Source organism: Eulemur rufifrons, chromosome 7, assembly GCF_041146395.1.
Source record: "Eulemur rufifrons isolate Redbay chromosome 7, OSU_ERuf_1, whole genome shotgun sequence".
Lineage (NCBI taxonomy): Eukaryota > Metazoa > Chordata > Mammalia > Primates > Lemuridae > Eulemur > Eulemur rufifrons.
This window is the reverse complement of record NC_090989.1, coordinates 17544970-17566672: the sequence shown is the minus strand read 5'-3', so window position 1 is coordinate 17566672 and position 21703 is coordinate 17544970. Positions and strand designations below refer to the sequence as shown.

At 35.4% G+C, this 21703-nt stretch overlaps 1 protein-coding gene across 2 annotated transcripts in view; it reads right to left on the bottom strand.

Moving 5' to 3' along the window:
• Window positions 1-689: 689 nt before the first annotated feature.
• The window catches only part of CYYR1 (cysteine and tyrosine rich 1), a 104189-nt gene continuing 83175 nt past the window's right edge, over window positions 690-21703 (bottom strand). Inside the window, exons 3-4 of one of the 2 annotated variants that reach the window (XM_069472413.1) lie at window positions 9471-9628; window positions 690-847 (exon numbers count right to left, since the gene is read on the bottom strand). In XM_069472413.1, the coding sequence (XP_069328514.1) occupies window positions 714-847; window positions 9471-9628 (292 nt within the window). In that variant the 3' untranslated portion in view covers window positions 690-713. The remainder of the gene's footprint in view (window positions 848-9470; window positions 9629-21703) is intronic. The other variant, XM_069472414.1, reaches the window with a different exon arrangement.

The window sequence follows — 21703 nt, the reverse complement described above, 5'->3', positions numbered from 1 at the left end:
TAAATTCACTTCACGCCTATCTAAAACATAAGCAGAACTTGTGCGGCCCAATGGACCCATCTGCCATTTGACTTAAATATCCCTTCGAGAGCATATCTCTAGCTGATAGCCAAGTTGTGTTTAAAATCTTGGCAACAGAGAGCTTCATAAAAATAATCTAGTGACTCAGAAAGCTCCAATTGCTATTTCTTATACTAAAACCAAAGTTCCCTTTCTATAACTTCCATCCAGTGCCTCAAACAGTGCCAGGCACATAGTAGGCTTTCAGGCACTCGATAGACATTTACTGATGAATGAAAGAATGAACAATTCTAGTTCTGGTTTGTAAAGCTACATAGAATAAAGGTGCTTCCTCATGCAGCCCAAGCCATTCTCCTGTCCTGCCTTAAGTCTTCTCTCTTCTAGCATCGATATCAAAATTTCCTTCATCTAGTCCTTAAACAACATGATTATCAGATGTTTTACCCATCTCATTACTCCTCTTTGTGCTTAAGTGGATCAGTAGATCTCTTAAAATGTGGTCTCGTAGAATCAGACATAATATTCGAGATGAGGTCAGCTTTGAACTGAGTAGGAACCCTGTATCTCTTAGCACAGACAGGCCATCTGAAAAAGTATTCCTTAGAGTAATCCTTTCCTGCCTGTTTCTGAGTAGAAGCATTTCATTCCAGGCAAGATCACTGGTTGGTACATGTTCTGTGCTGGGGGAAGGATTATTTCCTTGAATTTCCGGGATAAGGAGGGGGTGGAGATCGCTGTGCTGAAGCCTGTGGGGTCGGGGAGTAGGGGGGAGGCAAGTCTGCGTGGTATTCCATCTCGTGGTCGTAACTGTAGGGGGGTGGCGCTGCTGAAAAAGAAAGGGAAAAGAGCATTAGGCTTTTAGCAAATATTTGAGTGTCTACTGTGTTGAAGCCACTGGACTGAATACTTGGGAGACGGCATAATTTTCAGCTGCAAAAATCTTAGCTTTGTAAGATTAAGGACACGTATGTATGAAGGGGCGAATGCTCTCAAATGTGGGGCCATGGGTCAAAGTGTTTAGAGGTGGTGGTTTAGGGGAAGTTTCTTAGAAATAGGATGCTGAAGGGGCAGAGAGAGAAGCAGCTGAAGCACAATTCAAGTTTCAGCAAAAGCATAGAAGCAGGAGAGGCCTTTGGTAGAAGCAGGAGAGGCCTTTGGTTGAAGCAAAAATTACATGGAGGGGAGAAACGGGAAAAGACACGGAGGGGTCTGCTTGTATCATCTTCATGTAAGTAGTGCATGATGTGGAGTTAACAGAGATTTTTTTTTAATTTTATTTTTATTTATTTATTTTTATTTATTTTTTTATTTTTGAGACAGAGTGTAGCTTTGTTGCCCTGGCTAGAGTGAGTGCCGTGGCGTCAGCCTAGCTCACAGCAACCTCAAACTCCTGGGCTTAAGCAATCCTCCTGCCTCAGCCTCCCGAGTAGCTGGTACTACAGGCATGCGCCATCATGCCCGGCTAATTTTTTCTATATATATTTTAGTTGTTTGGATAATTTCTTTCTAATTTTAGTAGAGATGGGGTCTCGCTCTTGCTCAGGCTGATCTCGAACTCCTGACCTCGAGCTATCCACCTGCCTCGGCCTCCCAGAGTGCTAGGATTATAGGCGTGAGCCACCGCGCCCGGCCAACAGCGATTTTTTGACTATGCTAGTCAATAGGCTTTGGGAAGACAACTCTCTCTCCATAGTATGGATAGAGGAAGACCTAGGAAAATGTGCAATGATGTAATAGCATACTTGAAAGATCATAAGGGACTCATGACGGTGAAGGGGAAAATTATAGAGCCCTTGAGCAGCTGAATGCTTAGGTGATAAGAGTTGTGTGGAAAAAGTGGTGAGAGAGTAAAAGAAGGGTTGAGGCATAAGGTGTCCAATCTGGGATGCCCCTGTAACTTGGAGGATGGTGGAGCCATTACAGAAATAAGAAAAAAAAGAAAAAAAAAAAAAAAAGGAGGACAAGCAAGTTTGGGAATGAGGATGAAGAATTTAATTTTCTGAATCTTATCTGAAACATTTTCTTCAATTAATTTTTTACTGTACTATATGTCAGGATGCTGTTAAATCACATTTAATACACATTATAATGACTATATGTGGATGTCTATTTTGTAGTGATCTCAATCCCGTCTCCAGGGTTGAAAGAAAGATACTCCTTGAACTGAAATTCATCCGTACCTTCAATAACTGAATCATTCTGCAACATCTGAGTAACGCTCCCGCAACCAAATCTGATGATTTGCCAGTAGTTGAATCATTATCGTGATCCTGATTATGTTTGGAAATTGACGTGTCTTAACTGCCTACCATGAATATAGCCTAAATCACAAGGCTAGTGTCATAATAATGCAAATAAATGGCCAAGTTTTTAACATTAAAATGGCAGAAAAGAGCAAGCAACACTTCAATAAACATTACTAAATGTCTTGTGAATTGCACTCTTCCCAGCAAGAATTTGATAGTGTTCTGATTAAACAGGCATATACAAACACAGGGCCTCAACAGATACAGAGACACAAGCTATGTTATCTTCAGGATCCCTTTAGTTTGCCTCTCTTTACCAAGAGCTTGATGATTTGACTCGTTTACTGTTCTCCCTATACTTGGAGGATGTGAGGAAGCAGAATTGAACCACTGGAGAAAAGAGGAAGACAGAGTCACCGAATTGGGTGAGATGTCCCAGAGTATTGCTTCACTGAGCAAAGCCTTTGCAAGTCTGCAGTGGGCTGAGCAGGCTGACGGCACTCAGCAGAGGACACAGTTCTGCAAAGAAATCAGAGAGGATGCACACAGCTTCTCCAACGCTCCTCAGACCCTCATAGGCTGGGATTCTCCAATCTATTCTCTACAACAAAATGGAATAACTCCTGTGGAGTATGAACACACGTTTTCTCTGCATTACACCGACTCCTTGGCTTCATTATATCTAGGACTGAGACAAAGAGATTTATAATAAACTTCATCCAAGCTAAGATGGAAACACTGCAGCCTCTGTGGAAAATAGGAAGTTCAGCTGGATACCCATTGAATTGTTTATTACAAGCATGTGGTTCTATGGTGGTTTTATGCCAAAGCTTTTCCCTGCCTCCCACTTGAGGAGCACACACCAACTGATACTACTGATTGATTCTACATCATTCACTGTCGTGAAGCCACGGCATGGGTTTATGTGTTTGTAACAAAGCATTTATATTCTGCCATCTGCATAAAAACTGCTGGAGGGCATTTCAACAAGAATTCCTATGGTTTATTCAGCTGCATGTTCAATATGAGAATCTGAGATATAAAACAGCATTCTTTCATTCATATATCCTTTGAACTTTGATAAAGTGATAATATAATGTTAAAGAGCAGTATTTTGAGGACTACGCATCATGAAATAAAAGTGGAACATCTTTTATAACATCAGCCCCTGGAGGACATTTGAAATAATACTTGTATAATTGTGGATGTGTGCTCTTTCTTTCTTGCAGATGGGATTTCACTAGGACAGAGCTTTTCGAGGTATCAATTTTAGAACAAAACAAAAGAAGTTTTTTTTTTTTTTTTTTTTACAGGTCTAATCATCTTTAAAAGATGTATGGATGCAGTTGGACATAGGGTGTTTTTGAAATTCTTTCATAATCGATATTCTAATTTTCTGATTTAAATAGGGTAAATATGCCGTTTGTCTTCAATGTCCAATATGGTTACCCACAATGCTAAAAAATTTAGGATGCTATGAAATTCAGAGAAGAAATGTTATGTTTTCAACCCATTCAGTCCAGTTTTTCTGAAGCTGGTGTGGTGGGAAGATGCATGGTGTTATTGAAACTATTCAAGATTATTTTAGAAAATTTGGAACAGAAGAAAATCATCTGTAATTTTGTCAGCCTAAATAACAAATAATATCTTTGCATACTATTTTCTAGACATGTGTATTCATGTCCTTGCAGTCATGGAATATGGTAGATACTTTTTCACTTTGTATTATGACATGCTTTTTTCATTCTGCTACATATTTTTCATAAACTTTATTGTTAGTGGCTGCATATTATTCCACTGGCCATTCACTTACTTGAAGGTTAAATTTTTTTGTCATAAATAATGGAATGATGAATATCCTCTTACACATAGACTTTTAAAAATTATTTTGATTATTAACTTTAGAATAAAATTTCAGAAATTGATTAACTGGCTTAAATAACATGTAAATTTTATTGCTTAGAGAACATTTCAAAACTGTTTTCAGAAAGAATTGTTTCATTTTATAAGGGTAGTACCAGCAAGGCATACAGGGACACTATCATTTAATATTTTGGTAATTTAATAGGTGAAAAAATACAACTATTTATTTTACTTTATTTATAATTGCTTTGATAATATTTAGTTTTTACATTGTTCTACATCTTGTCCACTGTAATTCATATTGAATAAGTCATTTTGTTCTGCACTGATAATCTATAAATAAGGATCTTAATGAGAATTAAGATATAATCAAGATATAGAAAAGTATATAAAATTATATAACTTTTAAGAATGATTCTGTTAAAATGGCTTATTATATAATTTTTAACCTTATTGACATACTGAAGTTTGAAACTTGTATATAACAAAATATATGGTTTTTCATTTTTTTGATGTTTTGTGTTGTTTACAAGTATAAAAATTAGTCTTATTTTTCACATATTTGATACATAACCATCCTATTTATGAATTTATCCACTTGAATTTGTATATTTAAGTGGATAAATTTTGACATCTGTTATTTTACTTGGTACATTTTTGCCTCAGAATTTATTCTTTCTAAATTTTTAATGTCAGTTAAGCCAAATTATTTGAATGCAGCCTATTAAATAATCCTCACTTTTTACAGTTTTCTTATATCTCCTTTCGACTATGTAAAATTCTAATCCATCTGTTGTATTCCAATGACCAAGGCATATCTTTTTATGCCAGAAACGCCGTGATTTAATTCTTACTGATTTTAAATGGTTTTAGTACCTGGTAGAACTGGTGAATCTAGTGACTTATTTTTAAAGACAATTTCTAATATTTTTGCTAGGTGCCAACCTTCTCCTCTGCTCTCCTCCGAACCCCACTACTTGCAATTCACCCTCCCAGAGCAGAGAGTTTCCATAAAGGCCCACAAAGCTCCTGGCAAGACTTTTACTATCCCTACCTGAGCCACGTAATCTCAATACTGCCTATTTCTCCTCTACAAAGGCCTAAGTTGCCAAGATATATTTGAATCCATCATTCCTGTTCTCGTCAGACAATGTCAAGACAATTCCCATCAAGTTTTATATCCCTCTGTCACCATGAGAGGGACAAGCTCCTAGAACATCCTTATTGTAGACCTCTAACCCTGGGAGGCTTTGCACATCTAATCTGATTGCTTTTCCCAACTTTCTCCACTCCATTTCTCTGTGCTCAGTGGGAAACAGTCTATCATCCTCTCCCTCGTTTTATTGCTCTACCACATTACTGTGGCTCAGAACATGAGGAAGCTCTCTTCTGGTCATGCCTGTTTTCTCAAAGAAATAAGATCTGTTGAAAAATCATCAGCCGAGAGTAAGAAAGGCTGAGGGGATTTTTGAGTTTTGAGAAAAGAGAAGAATGCGTGATAGTTACCTTGGAATGGAAGGTAACATCCACTTCACCATTTTACTCTAATTAAAATCTGATTTTCATGAGAGAACAGCTTCCTGGGCAGCACTACCAAATCAGAGCTGTTTTTTTTTTTTTCTCCCCCATCCTACAAACTACGGGGCTAGTGGGTGCTCAGGGTGTGTGTGATATTCATAACCACTTTTCAAACCATTATCTTCCAAACACTCTTGAAAAACCTGAGCTCTGAGTTTGAGACCAGCCTGAGCAAGAGTGAGACCCCGTCTCTAGTAAAAATAGAAAACTTAGCCAGGCTCAGTGGTGCATGCCTGTAGTCCCAAGCTACTTGGGAGGCTGAGACAGGAGGATAGGTTGAGCCCAGGATTTTGAGGTTTCAGTGAGAGGTAATGATGCCATTACATTCTAGCCTGGGGGACAGAGCGAGACTCTGTCTCAAAAACAAAACAAAACAAAACAAAAAAACAAAACCAAAAAAAAAAAAAAAAAAGCCCCAAACAAAAAGCAAAGCACCTGAACGTTTTTGTAGCACATGTGCTACTACCTTCCACTCTTCTTGTAATCAATATCTGGGGCCCACCCTGCCCCACACCCTCATTCACTGAAGGTTTAGCATCTGGCCCATATTCTTTCCACCACAACTTCTATTATTCTCCCAGATTTCAACATCCACATAACTCTGCCTCTCAGTCCCTTGACTACTTTGGAAGGTCACTGTCCAACAAAGGGTCAAGGATGGCACCCGAAGGACATTTTTTTCCTCCCTAGTGCAGAGTAATAATGTTCACTGTAAGGTTCCCCACTGAGGACTTTCACCGAGGGATATGATAACCTTCACTATATAATGTTCTTCTCATTTTTTCTGGCCTCTAGGCTATAGGACTACACAATAAGTTGGGCTATTATCTCAATTATCACAGGGTTAATTAATTAATGTGGGTAAAAGCATTCTGTATTTCCACAGATGAAAGATTTTGAAAAGCATTCAACACTATTATATGTTGTTTGCTGATCCTTTAAGTAAAAGCTTAATTAGTGACTTTGAGAAGGAAATGAGAAGTAATCGTGTACATTATGTTTTTGAAGACCAAGTCTTTTTGCAGTAAAAATGCTTCCAGCAAAAGGTTCATTATGTTTCTTGCATTATTCAGTTTTTAGAACAATGCATTTACTGAAAATGCAACATGCTGTTGTGATCTGCCAGTATGAACGATGCCACTATAAAGCTTTAAGAACATATTTCCATGCACAAAATAGAAACCTCAAACCCAAGAAAACATGTAACATCACTTTAAAATAGTGAGCCCCATTTTGTATCTTGTAATTTTATTCAGAGTTTGGACCTACAGAAAGGTAAAATAAAATATATTTTATTAAAGTATTTAAAAATGTTTTTAAAGAATATTTTTGAGCAAGCAAGTATCTAGACTGTTTCTATGAAGCAATTCTCCCTGTCTTCTCTCCAATTGTCTCTGCTTGACCTTCCTCTGTTCTTCTCTTGGGTTATGGATTGACCCGGGAACAATGGAGAAATGTGAAGAATAAAAAATAATTCCATCTATTTTTTTTTTCCCTTATATCCCAACATATTGACACCATCCCCAACAATATTCTTGCAAGTTGGGAAGATTTGAAATGGCAAATTGCTTTTGTAGTGAGTAAAAGCTACATATTCCAGGGTGGAATTTTAGGTCAATTCCACAGGTATTGATGTGTTACTAAAGCAGGTCTTGTCAAGAGCTGTGTTTGTCATTCATTCAGCTGAGTGCCCACCATCTTCCAGGCCTGGTCTTACCTGCTTGGGTTAGAGTAGTGAGCAAACTAGAACAAAATAGAGTTAACATTCTAGAGGAAGGAGATGGGCAATAAATAATAAACATAATGATCAGGTAAACTATATGATATCTTAGAAGATTTAAAGCACCCTGAGAAAAAGCAGAATGGTATAGGAGGATTGGGGTGCTGTGGGGAGGGACACATCACGATCTTAAATAGGGTGAGCGGGGCAGGCTTCATTCAGGAGGTGACCTGTGATCAGAGACTTGAGTGAAGCGAGGGAGTCAGTGTTCTTGGCAAAGCCCTACGGTAGGAATGTGGCCTGTGTGTTCATGGAACAGCAAGGGGAAAAGTGTGACTAGAGCCAGACTAGTGGAGACAGAGGAGAACGGTTGGAGAAATAAAAAGAGGAACCAATTAATGTGGCACCTTGAAGGCCCTGGTAAAGCATTTGACTTTTACTTTGGATAAAATGAGAAACCACTGGCTTTGGCTCTTCCTCTGGGGCAAACAAAGAGCCACTGGAAGGTGTTGAGCACAGGAGTGATATGATCTGATATCTACTTTAAAAGGTTCACTCCGGCTACTGGCTTGAGAATACACCCCAGGTGCCAAAGGTGGATGCTGAAAGACCAGTTATGACAGTAATGGAGGAGGATGTGATCACAGTAATGGAGGAGGAATAAGACCAAGGTAGTAACAGTGTTTATTTCTCACTGTGAGAAGTAGTCAGATACTGGATGTATTTTGACGACAGAGCCAAGAAGTTTTCCTGGTAGACTTCAGGTAGGTTTGAAGGAAAGAGAGAAATCAACGATGACTTCAGGGTTTTTGGCCTGAGTATCTGGAAGGCTAGAGATGTCATCAACTGAAATGGTGAAGGCTTTGGGTGGAAGGGAATTTTGGGGGAAGATATAGCTAAATACAGGTTAAATTTGGGATATTTATTAGACATTCAATTGACTATGTCCAGTAGGCACTGGGATAAAATGGATCTGAAATTCAGCAGAGAGATTTGGAATGGAGACATATAACTTTGGGAGGCATTAGCATATAAATGATACTTAATAGCTCAAGGCCCAATGACACAACCAAAGAAGTAAGTGTAGACACAGTGTGGAACAAGACATAAGACTGAGCCCTGAAGCATTGCAGGACATGAGGATGTGAAGATGATGGAGAAGAGGACACATGGACAAAAGAAAAATGGGAGAAACTACCATTCCTATGATTCATCTGAAATTTGCTCCCTCAAGCTGAAGATGATAGGGAAAAGATTAAAGGAGGAAGGAAGGATTAGGGAATTAATGCACAAGGCAGACTGCATGTAGAGGGTGACCTGTTCTTTTTCTATAGGGACTGACAGAGAGGGGACATGAGTGTAGATAGGAAATTATCTTCCTAAGGGTGTATGAAATTTAGAACTTGCTTGCCTTTTATACGTCACATTGTACATGCACAGATTGACCTAGAAAGCACTATTGAAATCACCTAATGCAAAATGAAATATTTTGTTTATGGATTCACATGTGCTCAATATATTTATATGTGGAAATTTAGCATAGTCTCAACAAATACTTGTCAAATTATTAATATATTACTTTTGCTGTTTGTTGAGAATTTTATTAGATTAAAGTTATTCTCTTTGAATAATGAGGACATATAAAAACTTTCTTCAATACTTTTTCACAAGACATCAATATCTATTCAATTGGATGCCAGTTTATTGAGACATATAACTTTCTCTATAATAAATTGTCAGAACTCACCAGCAGGTAGACACAGTGGGTGTGAATTGTCTATTTATCTTAATTCCGGCTGACTGGCAATTGTAGTCGATGAGACAGCCATTGAAAATATGAATCTCTTCAAATATGAGATGAACTTTATTACTTGGATCTAATCTCTGTTCAAAGCTAGAATGTCAATCTTCAAATACTTAAAAATATACTATAAAATGGGATATTACTTCAGTGACAGTCTGTAATGTTTCCTTCTCTCTCTGAGGAGTAGAGCATAACTCACAAATCTGACTTCTCCTTGGGGAGTAAACAGTTTGCTTACCAGGATAGGAAGCGATGGTGTTGATGTGGGTAGTTCTGATGACACCCACCCGGGTGCCCCGATTGTTTTTTATGCACATGCAGATGCAGATGGCAATTCCAGCAATGACCCCCATGATAAATACAATTCCAAACACGATGCCAGCAATTGCAGTGCCCCTAAACAGGAAGAACAAAAGTATGTTTATTGAAAAGGCTCATAAGGATTCTGCAGTCTTTGGAACACAGCTCGCTGACTTTGATGACAAGTGATTCTTTACAAATGTTCTTAGGGATAATGTTGAAAAAAGAATGCCCTAAATTGACCAAGCAAATACTCTTCTGTATTTCAATAGATAAGAAAAAGTTATAAACCTTTAGGGCATCTTCTTTCAGCACAGTTGACCAACTCATCATTCAGTCTTGTTCTTAAAATTTGTATATTTATGCAAAGCACAATTCTCTAGATATGCTCTCTAAAATAATAATTTAAAAACCATTCTGCTGTATACCTAAACAGCAAAGAATTTGTCAATCGGACATATAGCATATATGTTTAATAAATGCAACTTGGTAAATGTCAAAATCTTAAATAAAATTTAACATTTATGCCTGACTAAAATTCTTTGTAGAACAAGAATAATTTTTTTTCTTAACAAAACAATAAGAAAACTCAAACCAAACATCACAATTTTTAATTATCCAGGGAACAGTTATGACAAACAAGTATTCCCATTAAATTCAGGAACAATGTAAGCAAAAATTCTATGTCTATTAATGTTAATGGTTTTTTCCAAAAAGTTTTAGATCATGCAACAAAACCATAAATAGAAAAAACTTACACAAAAGAGTAAACATTATCACTATTTGTGGATAATACAATTTGCAGGTGCAAATCCATTCATCCACCATTTTGAAAAGTAATGAGGAAATATTTGTCAAAAATGTAAGTTTTGACCAGGCAGTATCATTTCTGGCAATGCCTCCTAAGGAAATATAGCACATGTATGCATAAATAACAAGGATGTTCATCAAAGTGTTGTTGCTAATAGCGAAGTATGAGAAACATCTTAAATGTCCATAAAGAGAGATTGACAGAAAAAAAATGGTACATAAGAAAATGAATCTTATATAATGATTAAAAAGGGTGAAGAGATCCACAAGGATTGAGGTGAAATGTTTATAATACATGGTTAACTTAATGAATGGAGAAGCAAGTGCTAACAGGATAATATCAGTATTAACAGAATCATTGCAATAGGGTAAAACTGTATTTTTATATATCAAAATTTTCTATATATTAATATATAGTGATTATCTTGTAAATATGTGAAAATAAAGAAAATTTTCATAATGTGCCTGGATTTAAAAAAAAATCTATTTTGTCAGACCCTTAGGATTCTTCATGCTTGGAGACTCATATTCTTCAGTTCTTGAAGCTGTTTCATAAATTGAAAATTTCCTCTGCACCATTTTCTGTTTCTTTTCTGGAAATCTAGTCTGAAATAAGCTTCTGAATTTTCTGGATGGCTTCTCTAATTCTTTTTTTTTTTTTTTGAGACAGAGTCTCACTCTGTTGCCCAGGCTAGACTGAGTACCGTGGCGTCAGCCTAGCTCACAGCAACCTCAAACTCCTGAGCTCAAGCGATCCTCCTGTCTCAGCCTCCCGAGTAGCTGGGACTACAGGCATGCGCCACCATGCCCGGCTAATTTTTTCGATATATATTTTTAGCTGTCCATATAATTTCTTTCTATTTTTAGTAGAGGTGGGGTCTCACTCTTACTCAGGCTGGTCTCGAACTCCTGAGCTCAAACGATCCGCCCACCTCGGCCTCCCAGAGTGCTAGGATTACAGGCGTGAGCCACCGCGCCCGGCCTCTAATTCTTTTAAAATATCCTTTTTTTTTTTTTTTTTTAACTACCTTCTGGGGACTTTCATTGACTTTATCTTCCAAAATTTTATTGAACTTTTAAATTTCAGCTATCATATTTTTAATTTGCAGATGTTCTATCTTATCTTCTATTGCACACCCCCCTCCTTTTATAGTGTCCTGTTTTGCTTTCACGGGTGCAGTCTCTCCTGTCAATCACTGAAGATACCAATGATATATTCTTTGAAACTTTCTCTGGTCTTTGTATTTCCTCTGTCCTATCTAAGTTCTATTTTATTGATTGTTTATTTTGATCTCTTTCATGTTTGATGTTTTCCTCAAATGTCTGGAGATCACTGAATCCCCTCCTATTTAAAACAGCAATGAAAAAAAGAGGCTCTAAGTATATGCTTGGAAGTTCAATGTGTGAGGCTAGAATTTGACAGGTGAACTGCACAGAAGAGGACCATTTGAGGTCAGTTCTCATAGATCTTTTCCTTGGAGCTGTTCGTTTTTCTCCATAAGAGGATTCTCCAATTTTATACTTTTGAGATATCAGCCTGACTGCCAGTATCCTGGAGCTTGGAGTTTGACTGGTGAGGGTACGAACTTTCACAAAATCTTCACAATTTCAGCTCAGAGACCCGGTCTCTGGCTCTGCTGTGACCACTGTCTCTTAGGTTTAATTGTGGAGGCTTATAGGTTTATGTCTTCGGAAACAAATCTTTGTGGTTTAAAACCATGATCTCTGAAGCCAGACCACCTATGCTCCAACTGTAGCTAGGGGATCTTGGGGCAAGTTGCTCAACCTCTCTGTGCCTCAGTTTCCTCATTTATAAAATGAAGATCAGATTGATGCTTTCCTGACTCTCCTCTCAAATGTCTTACAATGAGTCTTGTGCTTATGGACTTATTTGCAGGATAAATAAGTTCTTGTTTTTAGCACCATCTGAACATCTATTCTATACTTTGCTAGGACAGGCCTATAATTTCTCACCCAAACCTCTGGGGCCAGACATGTCTTATAGTCAGGAATTTTCAGATTTTGAAAAGGGAATACGGTGTATGTGCTGTATATTGTGTGATACCCCCAGGGGTAGCTAGGGAAGCCTCCTGAAGACATTTACAGTAAAGGTGAAAATATTAACACTCTTAGATTATATAGAGACTACACAAAAGCCACAGGTTTGTTCAGGTCCAGTCTTGCAATTTCAGAATCTGCAATTATGAAATCCTCAAAAAACTTTGAAAAGTGAAAGTGCAGGTAAGGGACTGCGAATCTGTATTTGTACTTTCCGAAGATATTTTTCTAAGACTTTTTCCCACTCACATTAAAAAATGGAATACCATTGAGAATTTCCATTGAAAATTTCTATAAACTCCTTTAAAATATTTCTATAGGCATTTTTACTTTGTTATTAAATTAAGAAGGCAGAATGTGAGACATATTTGGATATGCTGCTATTAGTAATTAAAGAATGGCAGAATCTAGTAGTTTATTTAATATTATAAATCTTTTCAGAAAAAAAGATTTATCAAAAGAGATAATTTGAAGTAAGAAAACTAAAAGTAATCTGGAAACCTCCTTTTTATTGTAATTTTCAAGTCCAAATAAGATTAAATTGGAGGGCTTAATTTATGTTCCAGGAATAATCAATGGCCCAATTACTCAGAAATGGAGTTTCCAAAGTACGTGTTATGGAAGCTGTTAAGATATCAAATTAGGGCATATTTATGTTCATTAATTCCTTTTTTAAATAGAGGAAAGTAGAAAATTAGTCACATTTTGTTTCCTGGTTGGCAGCTCTAGCAAAAGTGCCTGCTCTTGAAGTCAATAATGAACTTTCAACCAATGTATTAAATTAGGATTTTTGCTTAAATCATGATTTTGGTGTCCTTGATTCTTTGATATTCACTAGCAATTGTAAATTAGTTATTTAAGACATGGCAAGTATAAAATTTATAGCATTATTTACTCTGTTATTAATTAAAAGAAACAATAAACAAATAGTAACCTTCTTATATATAAATAATTTGCTTTAGTCAACTGTTGGAAATAGAGAAACTATTTATTTATTTGAGAAATTTGGTATGATTAAAACCCTGACAAAATTTTAAGGAATATATTTTGTTTTGAAACAATGCTTTGTAAAGTTTGCATATTCTCCCCCCTCTTTTAAACTTTTATGTTAAAATAATTATAAATTCACAGGAAGTTGTAAAATAGAACAGAGAGTTCCCTACACCCGATTTTCCCTGATGGTTATATCTTAGGTAAATATAGCACAACGTCAAAACCAGGAAATTGGCATTGTTATAAAGTGTGTGTATAGTTCTGTGTCATTTTAACACATGCACAGAATCATGTAACCACTAGCAAATAAGGTACAAAACTATTCCACCATCACAAAATATTTCCCTGGTGCTACTATGCTTTATGGTCTTACCCACCCCCTTTTTCTCCCAACCATCAGTAACTCCTGGCACCACTAATTTGTTCTCCATTTCTGTAATTTTGTCATTTCAAGAATGTTATGCAAATGAAATCATACAGTATGAGCCCTTTTAAGATAATGTCTTTTCCTCTCAGCATAGTGCCCTTGGAATCCATCCTAGTTTTTGTGTGCATCAATAGTTCATTCCTAGATGAATAGTATTTCATGATATGGCTATAACACAGTTTGTTTAACTATTACTTATGGCAGGATATTTTGGTTATCGGCTTTTACAAATAAAGCTGCTATAAAATATCATATGCAGGTTTTTGTGTGGAGAAAAGAATTCATTTATTTGTGATAAATGCCCAGAAATGCAACTTCTGGACTGTATGATAAAATAGATGCTTGATTTTTAAAGAAACTGCCGAAGTATTTTCCAGAGTAGCTGCACCATTTTAAATCCTCACAAGCAATGTGTGAGAGATCCAGTTTCTCTGCATCTTTGTATTTGGTGTTTTCATTAGTATTATATTTTTTTTGAAAATTATGATTTTTGCTATAAAAATTAAATTTCACAACAGGGAATATGGTTCAGAAAACAATTTTTAAAGGTTAGAACATTAATCAGAAAGCCTTATTTAACAACAAATGATTTAAATTGACTTGTGCTTATATTTTGATTTATGCCACTACTTCTACTTGGTCTTTTTTTTTCTAGGCAAAGATCTGTCTCATAATTGACACAAATACCTTTTCCACAATCCTCCTGAAAATTTGCATGTAGAACAATTGCCAAATAAAATATAGAGTGGCTTCATTATTTTTTATTTTAGCTGTCTTAACAGATGCATAGCGGTATCTCACCATGGTCTTATTTTGCATTCCCCTAATGGTTCGTGAGGTTGAACATCTTTTCATGAGCTTGTTTGTCATTCATTTTCTTCAGTGAAATGTCTCTCCAAGTCTTTTGCCCATGTTCTAATTGGATTGTTTGGTTTTTTAATGGTTGAACTTTTGAGATTTCTTAATAAATTCTAGATATGAGTCATTTATCAAATATGTAGTTTGCAAATATTTTTTCCCAGTCTGCAGCTTGTTTTTTCATACTCTCAGTTGGGTTTTTCACAGAACAAAACTTTTAATGAAGTCCAATTTATCATTTTTTTTCTTTTATAGATGGTGCTTTTGGTATCACATCCAGGAACTCTTCACCAAGCCCTAGATCCTAAAGATTTTTTTTTATGTTTCCTTCTAAAAGATATATAGTTTTACATTTGATATTTAAACCTATGATCTATTTTGTTTTAATTTTTGTATAAAGTGTCAGGTTTAGGTTGGGGTTCTTTTTGTTTTCTTTTTGCCTGTGAACACCCTCATTACTCCAGTACCATTTATTAAAAACACTGTCCTTCGTCCATTGCATTGCTCTTGTACCTTTGTCAAAAATCAGGTGGTCGTGCTTGTGTGGGACTGTCTCTAGGTTTTGTATATTTTGCTCTTGCTGCATAAGGTGTTTTATAAATGTTAATTGGATTCTATTGGTTGGTGAAGTTGTTCAGTTCTTCTATATCCTTGCTGAGTCTGTTTCTAATTGTTCTATCAATTATTGAGAGAGGGGTGTTAATGCCTCCAACTATAATTGAGGATTTGTTTGTGTATCTTTTCAGTTCTATCAGTTTTTGCTTCACATATTTTGAAGCTCTTTTGTTGACCTTTGCCAGTGGGCATTGGGGTCTGGCTGTATTTTTTTTTCCTGTGGTGTTTGTAGTCAAATGATTATTGTCTAAAAGTTTTCTGTCTTGCTAGGCTGCTTCTTTTCTGGCTCTTTTGGACACAGAGAGAAAGCTTTTGTTGGGGCTTTTATTGTCTGAGCCCTTTGGTGTTTCCAGGTTGGCAGCTTCTTCATCTCGAGGTTTGGGATGATTGAGGCAAAAAGAAAACCCATGGAACTTACAGTTACATTGTTCTTCAGGCCATGAGGTTCCTAGCTGTTCTGCCTTCTTTTCTTCACCTTTCAGAATCTTCGTATATGCTTGTTTTATATATAACATCTGGGGATTTTAAGTTGTACTTAGAAGGAGGAATAGGCAAAAATATTCTACTCCAGCAATATATTTTTGTGCAATAAAATACTGTAATAAGAGACATTGTTTAAAATTGTAAAGGGATTTTTTTTAAAGTACAAGTAACATATAAACACCTTTATATAATAGATTAAAAAAAGGTGATCAATATTTTTAAACACATAGCTTTTAATACTGCTTAGGTTTTTAGGGCAAAAACAATGTGTCATTGACCTACATATATCCTACGATTCTGGACCTTTTCCTATGCATATTGAAGGTGCTCAAAAAAGCTTTGATATGCACGCAAATTAAGCTACTTCAACCACATTTATTAAACTATTGTGAAACTATCACCTACAAACTCTTCCTCTATACCCCTCCTTAAAGAGATTTGTCAATTTTTAACACAAATCAAATCCGAAATGGCATTTTTTGGAGGGAGAAGAAATAAATATAACTTCTTTTTGATGCTGTTAATTATTTTTATTTTAACTGCTGATTATCTGGATAGCTAGGTACAATCTGGATAAGTATACATGGAAAGAAAACATTCTGTTTTCAAAATGCTACTGTAACACCTTTCAAGAATTCTACAGAATTTCAGAAGTAATTATCTTCTCATGATATTTAATAATTCTGTGTGGGTTTAGTACTAAACAAAAACATTCAGCTTTCATGGTTACCTACAACAATCAACAGAAAAAACCAAGGCAGTATAAACAAATTGTTCTTTTAAATTGTTCATTATAATTATTCTTCATAGTGCATGCTTTTTTAGTCAATTTAGTCCAGGAATAAGCAAACTAAAGCCATGGGCAAAATGAGGCCCATTAGTTGTTTTTGTAAATAAAGTTTTATTGGAATGGAGCCACATCCATTTGTTAACATGTTGTCTGACTACTTTGGTGCTACAATATCAAAGTTAAATAGTCGTGACAGAGACTACGTGGCATACAAAGCCTAAATGTTTACTATCTAGCCCTTCATAGGAAAAATATACTGATCCCTCACTTAATTGACCCATGAGTAAATTAATGTTGCCTTTCCCTAGATGACTTTTTCTAAAAAGTTATGCCACCAATGACACTGTAAAAAGCAAGTGGTAACATAGGCAGGGCAATTTGTACTAAAAATCTAACATTCTATGGTATTTGGAAGCCCTTTTAATTCCATTAATTAGAAACTCTCAAGAGTTGCAAGGTTTGAAGATTCTTTTTGATTAACCCTATTAATATTATTTATTCACTACAGTACATTTCTGATGCTACCTCAACACAAAAATCACTAATGTTTTGTGGGATAATAAAAAATATTTGGTCTTTGTCTTTGGTTCCTGGCACATAGCTCCGAAAACCCTTGGAATCTCTGGACTAATGAGTGTCTTTTGCATGCTAATAATATGCCTGGTGGCTGGGGGGTCCCTAGATAGTTTCAAGATAGGGGCTGGTTGCTAGAAAGAGCAAGGCATGGTTAGAGCCATTGGAACTTTCAGCCCTACCACCCGACTTCCAGGAAGGGGAAAAGGGCTGGAGACTGAGTTTATCCAACAGCCAATGATTTTATCAAATATGCCTATGTCATGAAATTTCAGTTAAAAACTCCAGATGAACTGATGAACCCGAAATGGATGATGAACACATCAAGGTGCTAGGATGGTGGCATGCCTGGAAAGGGCATGGAACTTCTAGAATTTCCACGCCCCTTCCCCCATACCTTGTCCTATGCATCTCTTCCATTTGGCTGTTTCAGAGCTGTAAGCAATGTGTTGTTGTACTGAGTCTTGCAAATTATCAAACTTCAAGGAGGGGTTTGTGGGCACCCCTGACTTTGTAGCCAAGTCAGATGGAGGTGTGGGTAATGTGAGGACCCAATGTGACTGGTGTCTGATGTAAGGGCAGTCTTAATGGGACTGAGCCCTTGAGTCTATGGAGTCTAACTCTGGGTAGGGTTAGAATTCAACTAAATTGTAGGCAAGACACTCAGTTGATGTCAGAATTGTTTGGCGTCAGGAGAAAAAAAAAAACTCACATGCTTACTTTTCTGTTATACAAAAATCTTTGTAGATTTTTTTTTTTTGGTAGATGCATGTAAGTAAAAGCTGTTATTGTTTAGTTCCATAGGTAGATATTGATCACTTACTGATAATGAAAAAATTTTGAATAAAATCATGGGTTGAAAATTTATAACAAAATGAAATTTTATAATCAAGATGTTAAATGTATCTGTTGTGGCTCTAATAATAATATGAAACTGTCTTCCATAAATAGCTTTGATAAGTAAAAATGATTCTGATTATGTCACAATTGTGAAAATAATATTTACAACACACTTTTAGGCTCAGCACTACTATGTAACAAGTTAATACAGATATCTTGACACGGTTTTACTATGAAATAATATTTAAGGAAAATAATAGATATAAAAAGAATACCAGTGTAATATTTCTCTTCTTTTCTGATATGACCCAATTTACAAATGCATTTTGCAAAACAGTATAATACAAAGGACTTATGAATATTCTATATGTAATTTAATGACATCAGTTCCAATAAAATAAGAAAATTAAAAAAGGCCATGGGGATATTTGATATCCATATAAGAAGTAGGCAAAAGTACAGAATATTTTTGTTAAGAGAAACTTTCATATTGACATAAAAGTTTTTAAGAAGCATATAAGCAAGAGCTAAAAATTTTAGAAGAGATTTCTAAAAAAAGACCATATTTTCAAAAGAATAAACTTAAAATGAGTTTATTTCTTATTACAATGAAAAAATAAATTATAAGCAAAGCAAAAACATTTTTATCTTTTTATTAAAGAAGGGAATATTTAGTAGTCCTATTTATTTATGATAATACATATGTGATGAATAAAGCAATGAAAAAAATCCTATTTTAATTACAGGGATGAAAATATTAATAAAATACACACGTGAGGAGAGCAAAACTTGGCAAAATTCTCCATCAGACTATTCCATTTACTCAACAATCATTCTTTTGGCCAATGTAATGCCCTTCAAAACCAATATTTTATTATCAACTTATTGGCAATTTATAAGGTATATATTTTAGTGAAACTTTGACTTGCTTAACTTAAAAATAATGCATTTTGTTCTCTGTTGCTTTAATAAATCATCGCAGAATGGTAAAAATAGACACATACTCAATGGAGTATCATTTTCAATATTAAGAGTATTTACTTCTGTAACTTCCATTAATAATTAAAGGACCTCAGAACTATCTTTCTCTATTTCTATTCCTATCTTAATGTCTGTATCTGGCTACATATACATCTATATATATCAAATAAAAAGGCTGTAATTTCAAGTGGCTAAATTATTGCTAAATATTGTTATTATTCCATATATAAAATACTTATGGAGGGTAAGGAAAACAATCCATATGATTTTCCCAATGTCTATATAACTTGCAAAAAGTCCTGTAAAATCCAAATTTGCCAAAAATGTTTACTTTGCCTTTTTTCATTTTAGTGGCTTCCCTTTATAACTTTGCTCAACAGATCTTTTTTGGGGGGGAGTTTTATAGGTAACTTCTTTCTGTCATCCTCAGAATAATAAAACTAGAAACTAATGTCTCTCTGAATGAATAAATTTAAATGATTTATTGATTCAAGCTCTACGTTTGAGTCAATTGTCTACTTCAGTATCTGTTCTCTACATTTTCCTTGATAAGACTTGAAGATTCACTTGATATATAGCTACCTGAAATAAATACCACATCTTCTAGATCCCCTTAAAGCTAGTCTTTTTTTATATTAAAAGTTTTAGAAAATAATTATAAGTAAAATATGTTGTGTCATCTTTCAGGAAACCTCCTTAAAAGATGGCTGGAATGGGCTTTTTTGTCTCATCTTCTTTATCTTACCCTCCATTGTACTTTCTGAAATATGGGTATAATGGCTAAGCTCTATTCTTCATGCTGGACCATGAAGACTAGGGCCATATCCTAGGGATAGAGGAGGTCTGAGTTTGATGGAGTTCGCATCCCTAATGGGTACAGGGAGTTGTGATGCAGATTGAGTATCCTTATCCAAAATACTTGGTACCTGAAGTGTTTCAGATTTTTTTTTTTTTTAAGTTTTTGGAGTATTGCATTATACTTATTGGTTCAGCATCCCAAATCTGAAAATCCAAAATCTAAAATGCTCCAATGAGCATTTCCTTTGAGCATCATGTAAGCACTGAAAAAGTTTCAGATTTGGGGGCATTTTGGATTTTGGATTTTCAGATTTGGGATTCTTAACCTGCATTAGATCCCAGTTGCCTTTCTCTGGATTTCCCTTGCATGGGAGTGAAATGAACTAGTTTTTCTTTTCTTTTTTTCAAAAATTTCATTAAAACTTTTCTTATTTTAGTTTGAGTGCATGTGTGTGTGCACATGGATTTGAGATACGCTGCCTGACCTAATATTACCTAATACAACTCCTTTGCCAAGATTATTATACAGTGCAAACAAACACAAATATTTAATGTGGAAACAAAAGTTTTAATGAATTTACAGGTACTCTGGAACACTGTACAAAGGTTCCAAAGAAGCATACCAGGACCAAGAAAGCAAGAGACTATTTAACTTCCATTAAATTGGGATCATTCTTCTTATATTTTATGTGGAGTTAAATTTTATAACTCAGAGAGAGACTTTCAGGAAATATCTGTCTTGCTTAGATGTCACATAAGTAAACAAAATGAGAATAAAAAATGGCCTTGAATGTGTCGTGAACTGTAGGGTGATCTACCTAATAATACTTTATCATTGGAGTTCAATTCTAAATGCTTTGATTGATGAAGAAAAACTACTTTTTGAGAATTGGTTGGTTTACCCTTATCTCTACTGTTAGAATTTTCTGAACAAGTGCCTAATTCCTACCTGATTTTGTGCTGATATAGGTTCAGTAAAGATAAAGTACATATGATTACATAATATAATTTAAAAATATCAATTAAACATTGTTTTGCAGTTTGCTATGAGGTTTTATGGAGAGAGAAAGAGAGAGAGAGGGGAAGAGAGAATTGATATATAGTTCAGGGAATCTTCACTCATATTCCTATCTTTCCCCCCCAAATCAAATATCCAATCTATTCCTCTCATATATATTACTGTGTGGCTACCAGATGTCATTATTCGATTAACTGTCAGTATAGCTTTGAGAAACCACAACATAACATATTGTATATCAAAATTTAAATGTGGTAATTTATAGTTACAGAAGTTTCTAGAACATTTCATGATATATACATTAAAGTGATTCATTTAACTGCTTATTTAACAGCAATATTTGGAAAAGTAGTATTGACTCACAAATAGTTTTAATTTTCCAGTTATGCCCTCAAGGTGTGTGATTTATCTTTCAGTCATTGTGCCTACAATTCTATAATAAATGTCTGCCACTAGATAGCAACATCCAGTACCTCATTCATGAAATATATACTGAGCATCTACTATGTGCTAGCACTATGCTGGGTACTGGAGTACAAAGTTGAATGATACACAATACTCTCCTTCAAGGATGTTAGAGCCAGAGTAAACAAAGAGAGATTTTGGAGGTCAACTGTCTCTAGGCATAGAACATTAAGACAAGAAAACAGTGAAAGAATTTGATCATATGCAGGAAAACAGGGATTTTTTTATGTATGAATATAATAAACTAAAAAGAATATTAATGATTTTTTAACACTTTCTCTTCATTACATATAACAGTTTTTTGACCCAGAGGGTGCTTATGTGAAATTGAATCCAACCCATGTGTTTTACAGGTGAGGAAACCAAACCTGTGAGAGGCTAAAATAAAACGGTTATCCAAGGTCTTCTAGCGAATTTCATGGTAGAGTTAAGAACACACATCGGTGGTGCTAATTTCCACCA